The sequence below is a fragment of the Triticum aestivum genome, chromosome 6B (genome assembly GCF_018294505.1).
Source record: "Triticum aestivum cultivar Chinese Spring chromosome 6B, IWGSC CS RefSeq v2.1, whole genome shotgun sequence".
NCBI lineage: Eukaryota > Viridiplantae > Streptophyta > Magnoliopsida > Poales > Poaceae > Triticum > Triticum aestivum.
This window is the reverse complement of record NC_057810.1, coordinates 235,801,669-235,809,202: the sequence shown is the minus strand read 5'-3', so window position 1 is coordinate 235,809,202 and position 7,534 is coordinate 235,801,669. Positions and strand designations below refer to the sequence as shown.

Sequence of the window (7,534 nt, the reverse complement as noted above, 5' to 3'; positions counted from 1 at the left end):
AGCTTGTCATCACCATCTATTTCTTCCATTCCTTCTATCCCTAGGCCAAGATCCCTGACATAGTACATGTAATCTCTCAAACCATATTCTTCTGTCTCTATTAGTGCTACTAGGTTGTAAAATGTGATGTCTGCCAACATCATAGTTCTCTCAAGATTGTCTGTCATGAAATTGCATTTTTAATTCCCAAACCTCATCATCCAGACTGCAAATAATAAAAACAACATAACAATGTAATATAAGTGCTTAACTAAAACTGTATAAAACAAATGAAACATATCATAGCAATGCAATACAAAGCTTTGCTTAATTAAAAAGGAACAACAAAACAATAGAGAATGCAGAGCTTTGCTTAATTAAAAAGCAGTGCAATACAAAGCAACACAACATAAATGCTTGAGTACAACTAACCCTACCATTCAACAACATCTAATTTGACACACAATACACTAACCCTAACATTCAACAGCAACTAATTTGACACACTACACCTAACCCTAGGGGTTAAACAAAACCTAATTTGAACTAAATCACACACAACCAGTATACAAATTGAAAAATATGCACATCATAGCATTGAACAACACCTAATTTATTCACTATAACAGTAACACTAGCTGACTATAACAACAGTAACCCTAACCCTAGTCAAAGCAGTAGAGAAAGGAGACGGGGAAGGGGGAAGGGGGAAGAAATATCATTAGACGCCGTCGAAGGGTGACTTCCCGTCGGATTGGCCTTCACCGCCGCGGTAAACGCTCCCGCCCCGTGTATTCGACCGAATACTGCGACAACGTTGTCTCCGTGGCTTGCTAGGGTTCGAGCTCCCGCAAAGCCCGCCTGGCTCGGGATCCACGTCCCCTGTGCCACCACCGGGCTGGCTGCCGCCTGGTTTTGCCGGAGTCGCCATCTCTGGAGTGGACTGAGAGGGGGGAGAGAGCGGGAAGCAGGAAGGGAAAAACGGTGAAGCGGCACAGACGAGAGGAAAAATGAACTTGGTGCGAATGGCGTCGTCTAACGCTGTCTAATGGTGGTCGGGACGGCTCGTTTGGCCACATAGGCAAAAAAAGGCCCATTTGTCATAAACTCATTTAACAGAACGAGATCTGTCGAAGTGATTTTTGCAAATAGATTACACAAGACGTGACGCGGTGTTTTCTGAAAAAAATAGAGTAGTGTTTTCTGCTTCTTTTTTTTTTGAGAAACAGTAGTGTTTTCTGCAATTTACTTCGGCCGAAACAGTAGTGTTTTCTGCAATTTACTTCGGCCTCTCCCGTGCGACTGCTGCTACAGCCTGCAGCCCAGCTCCCCGTTCCCCCGCAGTCCCGTCTGCTGGCTGCTCCGCGAGACCGCGACCGCGCCGTTCCCCCTCGGTCTCGGCGGTGCTCCCCGGCCTCGGCCGCCGTGCTGCTGCCGTCGATCCCTGCCTCCGCTGCGCCGCCGAGGCCGAGGAACGCCGACTCGCGCAGCTGCTCTGCGCCCCACTGCTTCTCGCCAACGCGGCGACGTGCCGCAGCCAGGCTGCTGCTTCGCTTCGCCCCGGGTAAATTCTTGGACCAGGTAATTTCTAAATTGGTGCATCGAAATTATAGTGAACAGAAAGAGAAGACGCGTCTAAATTGGGGCACTGAAGTTAAAATGAATTGAGATAGAAGATGCGTATGTACTGAACTGAACTCAAGTTGATGCATTTCCTTTTATTTTTTTCAAACCTATAGGTCTCTCAAAGGAGTTTTACCTCGTCGTAGTGGAGGCTTTCATATTTGTATCAATGATTAATTATTTCACTTGATGTTTATGCCTTTTCTTATGAAATTATATTTTTGATGTCTTGAAGGTGTTGTCTTCCTTCCTTTCACTGGTGGGAGGCATAGATGAATCAAACCACTGATTTGGTACTCTTTCGTATCTCCCAACTATTATCTGTAGTTTTTGTCATGGTTTTATCTATTTTTGTTGGATCATTAAGCATTGAGTTTAAATTCTACATTCATTGTGCAATCTAGCCATATTTTCTATGCCTTGGCATGATCTATTTTTTTGGGGTAGCTATCAGTGCTAGTTTTTGGCCCGGAGCCTGCTCCCCCCCCCCCCTTCTCTCTGTTTAACCGATAATAGTAAGATTCCTATTCTTATTTAACAATGGCTCGATTTAAATCCTACTTTCATGATAGTTTTATTTCTACTTAAATACTAATAAAATTGGGTTTGTGTGCATAGGTTGAGCCCTAGTTACTAGTGGAACCAATTTCAAATTAAATGCCACTGAATACATGTACTTACTAATTTTTCCAAATGGAAGTGGATCTGCTTATATGGAAAATGCAGGGACTGCTGAGCCTTTTGTTTGTATCAGAGATTTATTTTTTCTTGCATTTTGCAATGTCTAATGAGCATGCTTTGATCAGGAATATTGTTGTCCTGTCTGAAAGTTATCTTACGGAGAAGGTGCCTATTAAGTTGAGTTTCTGCATTTTCTTCAAGTGACGAATTACAGTGGGTGCTCCAATATGTCTATGCACCCTATGTCGCTCTCCTTACAACCCTTCACTGCAAATTCAATAAACAAATATTCTTTAAGGTATTTCTTTGCTGATGGTTCTTATTAATTTATCGGCCTCCATTGAATTTTTGTCATTTCCTATCTCTTGTGTTGCATTCATTTTTAACTCCATTTCTTGTTTATTGGCTTTAGGAGCACTAGTACGAATTATGACCGTGGTTTTATAAAGTTGTTGCCAATTGGAAGAAGTAGTGGACATTGGGCCACAAATTTCAGACCAAATTCTGTGTCTAGGCCTGAAACTTCTGTAGGACATGATTGTGTAGTGGGAGAGAATGATGGTGTGATCATAGTTGATCACGGGTCACGTCGACAAGAATCTAATCTCATGCTACGTAATGGACTGATTATTTTTTGTGAGTTTTTTGGTGTTTATATTGACGCCTACCTTATATTAGTCTCGCTTGAAAATTGCAGATGATTTTGTTAGCATGTTCAAGGCCAGGACTTGCTACAATATTGTTGAGCCTGCTCACATGGTATGTTTTGATTGTTGTTTTTTCTGAAATTGTATTTGTTCAATGAGGAGGTGCAAATTATGAATTTATTAAGCTTTGCTTGAAGCTTGTAGCTCTCTTGAAATTTCCTTATTAGCAAAGTGAAAGTTGTTGGCATCATTAGATTTCCATTATTTTGTGAAGGAAAGACTATTGACAATTATATCAACTCGCAATCTGGGGTTCAAGTTACCATAGTATTTCTAGGTCTAAATTCTTTGTCCATAATTGAGCATGTTTAGGATGCAGACTGAGTAAAGTATTTTAGTCATCACTTCAAATTTGTCAAATTAAATTCATATGGAGTTGATACTATTTTTTAAGCTACTGCACTGCACCCTGTACTGGTCAACTCACAAGGTCACACATTTAGAACTCTAACATGATTTTATGCAGTAGTGATATGTCCAAAGAGTTCCTGTGTATCTATTTATGAAGGTTTGCACACACTGTTGCACTTCTTTTACCCATAGGCTGCATGACAATACACATGTAGCTGTAGTATATGTGTCCTTTTCACTTATATTGAAAGCTTTCTACTTCAGTTAAAAGTTTATAGTAAACCCAGCGTTTGGTGTCGTTCCATGTTGCTAGCTTCTACTCCCTCCATTCCAAATTAATTGAAACTTCTTTAAGTTTGTCCTAATTCAAACTTCTTTAAGTTTGACCAAGTCTATCAAAAAATATTTAAGATCTACGACATCAAAAATATATGACGAATACATTTTCTGAAGAATCTAATGAAACTAATTTAGTCTTGTAGGTGTTGATATATTTTTATATAAACTTTGTCAAACCTATAAAAGTTGACATAGGACAAAGCTAGAACTTCATCTAATTTGGAAAGGAGGGAGTATTTCACTTCTTGCAATGGCCTTATCTTAGATTGAGAAATACGACGTCGTAACCAATTTCCATGCATGAAGAAATAGCTCGGGATATGGAGAAATCATTTCGTTTTTCAAGACCATGAAGAAGAGCTGCATGTATAAATTAGAGAAAAGAGTTTTATAATGCCTAGAAGGTATGACCGCCAGCAGAAATACAACAGGGAAAAAGAAACCCCAAAAAGTGATACAACAACTACAACACAGAAGCGGGCAAAAACCTGTAGCTAGTGACCCCCAAAAACGACCCTAATTGTGTATGTCTTCCTTGATATTTCACTTTGCACCAACTGTGATCCACGATCTGTATTTGATCTGATGTCGTCCTAGACCTGCTGTAAAGCTGTGATACTCCTGTTCGAAGACTCTTCCATTCCTTCTCTTCAACGTATTTCTGGCGATCAGCTTTACCAGGCTATCAAATCTGCTTCTTCTGTCATGTTTGCAGCCTGCCTCTGGATGCTATTCACCATTCTTCAAAATGAGCTCCAACTGTTGGCTGAAGTATCATACCATTGCAGTACCCTGGTCCAAATCATGTTGAAGATGCCGCACCCGATGAGTAAATGGCCCAGGTCTCAGCTCGTAGTCTGACAGAACACAAGGGTCTCGTTGTGCTGTAACCCATGGTTCACAAGGGGGTCTGGAGTCCAGCATCTCTTTCAGATAGGAATCCACATAAATATATTGCAACTAAGGGGTGCCCAGGCTTTCCGGATGACTCAGGCATACTGAGACTCGATGGTGACCAAAAAAAGGCTTTATAGACAGTTCTGGATGTGTATTTTCCAGATGAATCCCGTCTCCACGACCAGTTACTGATACTTGAAGATTAATGTCAACCATTGAGTACCCCTAGCACATTCAGAACTGGCATAAACTTGGCAATGGAGATTAGGGCCTTGATATTGTTGATCCACCTACCAAGGGTCAAAGCCCCAGCCACTGTTCCTTTCTGCTGGATCGATAAAGGGAGAACAAAGAGAAGGTCTGATGTGATCTCAGCAACTGAAAAACAGTTGATCCAGGGTTCCTGCCAAAACCGCATGAAATTACCATCCCCAATTTCTCAATTAGGACATTGGTTGCAGCGAGTAAGATAGCAACATCTGCACCAGCAACTAGAGGAAGGATTCTCCATGACCTTGTCATGTCAGTGCGCTGTAGCGATTAACCAGGCACTGATGGTCTTTGGCAGTGTCCGCGCCCTTTTTGCAAGAAACTTCTTTCACAACTTCTTGGTCTTGATAATCTTTTCACTTAATAAATCAATTTCATAGACAAACCAATAGAAATGAGATCTTTTTCGCTTCTTTAAAAATAGTTTTTTGTTTTGAACAAATATATTTAGGACCAGACAAACAATGTACTTTCATAGCCGAGCCGATATAAATGACATCTCTTTCCATTTCATTAATATCATTTTTTCTAGTTTGAACAAAAACATGTAGGACATGACAAATAATGTGACTCTGAGTTAGTATAAAGATGTAGCATTCTTACAAATGCCTGTCGGACATGAAGTGAAACATATGCTGTGCGCAAGCATTCCGGTTTTCTTGTAGCTATTCTCTATTAGGAGTGTCCATGTACATTTAGTTAGCTTGCACATTGGGGTTTAGTTCAGTCAAAATATAAGCATCTGTTTCTTTGGATCTCTTGTTATAAATTAATCACGCATTTTCAGTTGACCATCAGGAGGGCAGTTTAGATTAATCACCGACACTAACTTCATTAAAATGCAGTACAATTGCCCTTCATGCAGGCCTCCATTACAGACTATACCTGTATGCTTTTGTTAATGAGTGGTAATTTACCAACGTATAGCCACTGACCTGTATGCTTTTTCTTGAGGTTTCTCGGAAAGGTGTATTACTATTACCAAAATCTCTTTGATATTTGTTTCATCATTCTCCAATTGCTATTTATTTGTTATATTAAATTAATGGGCTGGAGGCTTCTTTCTTTCGAACTCAAAGCTGGAGGCTTTTGTGCTAACGAATCATATCACTGTTGGTTCTTATCTGGAGATATTTTTTCACTTTGAGATGCATGAAGTTGCTAAACTTTTGCTTTGACAAATTGAAGGAGCTGGCTGAGCCTACTATTAAGGAAGCATTTGGAAAATGTGTGCAGCAGGGAGCATCTCGGGTTATTGTCACTCCATATTTCCTTTCCCCTGGACGACACTGGAAGCAAGTATGTTGTTGATTTTTTTCAGGATTGGTAGTTCTAAAATGCTTATTACGGAAGATGTTAGAGGTGTCTATGTTCGGTTCTGTTCTATTGCTTATATCGCATCAGTAAGACATGAGTTGTCATGCAATTTGGCACTGTTCTTTCTCAGGATATTCCTTCTTTAGCATCAGAAGCCTCTAAAGAGCACTCGAGGGTACCCTACATCATCACGGCTCCTCTTGGATTACATGAGCTTATGGTGGTATGTGCTAATTAATTCTCCTCTGGATTGTGCAAGATTATTTGTGTCACACTCAATTATGCATTTAGTAGTCCATCCTTACGAGAGTTGTCGTTAATATAAAAGCAAACTAGATGCCTAAAGAGGAATGTGATACTTTTTATAAGTGTAGATCTAAAGGAACAGGCACTCCTTTAATGATGCGCTGCATTTTTTCGGCAAGGAATGTTGAACTTTTCTGTTGAAAAGGGACTGTAGATTTTTGTTTGTTATTAACATTGAGTTCAGACTCAGTGAATGCTTGTTCTAGAAAGAAGTCAGTGAATTGATATCAACTAAAAACAGGAATTGTTGCGAGTTCTTCTGTCAATATGGGAAAGTTGCTTTGCAGGATATTATGAATGATCGCATCAAATACTGCCTGAGGCACGCTGCAGGTGGAGTCGAAGCATGTGCGGTATGTGCCGGGACTGGAAAGTGCCGCTTTTACTCTTGATGGGAAAGACAACGGAGGCTACTTTGCTCAGCAGTCCTATATCGATAATTTTGGAAATTGTATACACCAACCTTGTTTCTCGCAAATGAGCGGCTCAAATGCCTGAGACCCCAAGTTTGATTTTGTGCAAGTTAAACCCTGTTCCATGCCATGTTACAGAACCTATTGTTGTTAACAAGTTTTATCGATGGATGTCAACGGTTTGTTCAGTTTGTAGATATAGAATGTGTAAATTTGTCAGGTAAGATGTGAATGAAACATTAACCGAAGTGAAGGACATCCGGAGATTTTTGAGAAATTCTAGACCCTTTGCCCCGATCCAGCTAGAGCTTCTCGATCCATTGTATGATCACTCAACTCCGCTGCCGTATGATTTCCATTTAGTCGTGTCAACTACTCCCTCCGTTCCGATTTACTCGTCGTGGTTTTAGTTCAAATTTGAACTAAAACCACGACGAGTAATCGGAACGGAGGGAGTATAAGATGCTATTTACGAGTCCTTTATTTTTCTTGAATTTATCTTTGCAGCTGGACTTCCTCAAAGATTTTTACCATTTAACAAATCATGTAATTGCTTCGATATGGTATAGCAGTATGCCTATTGATGGGAAAGAGGGAAAGACCCTCGGCCTCTGCATAGTGATGCACACAGCCATCCGTCACTACAAATGA

The 7,534-nt window shown here is 40.3% G+C and overlaps 1 protein-coding gene across 2 annotated transcripts; it reads left to right on the top strand.

Annotated features, from left to right (window-relative positions):
• The first annotated feature begins 1,262 nt into the window (after positions 1 to 1,262).
• On the top strand, positions 1,263 to 7,163 carry LOC123136755 (sirohydrochlorin ferrochelatase, chloroplastic). Of its 2 annotated transcripts, none has more exons than XM_044556246.1 (8): positions 1,263 to 1,543; positions 1,838 to 1,895; positions 2,409 to 2,581; positions 2,696 to 2,898; positions 2,981 to 3,042; positions 6,036 to 6,146; positions 6,295 to 6,387; positions 6,758 to 7,163. In XM_044556246.1, the coding sequence occupies exons 3-8, from the start codon at positions 2,511 to 2,513 to the stop codon at positions 6,860 to 6,862; spliced, it is 645 nt and encodes a 214-aa protein (XP_044412181.1). In that variant the 5' UTR covers positions 1,263 to 1,543; positions 1,838 to 1,895; positions 2,409 to 2,510; the 3' UTR covers positions 6,863 to 7,163. The 2 variants fall into 2 exon arrangements, with proteins under 2 accessions (XP_044412181.1, XP_044412180.1); XM_044556245.1 differs by having other exon boundaries at positions 1,263 to 1,560.
• The last annotated feature ends 371 nt before the right edge of the window (positions 7,164 to 7,534 follow it).

Bases quoted from the DNA above. Each gene is read 5' to 3' on its own strand.
- LOC123136755 (XM_044556246.1), top strand. From the start codon at position 2,511: ATGTCTATGCACCCTATGTCGCTCTCCTTACAACCCTTCACTGCAAAT. The intron at 2,582-2,695 runs GTATTTCTTTGC...TATTGGCTTTAG, and splicing joins ATAAACAAATATTCTTTAAG to GAGCACTAGTACGAATTATG. The intron at 6,388-6,757 runs GTATGTGCTAAT...GTTGCTTTGCAG, and splicing joins GATTACATGAGCTTATGGTG to GATATTATGAATGATCGCAT.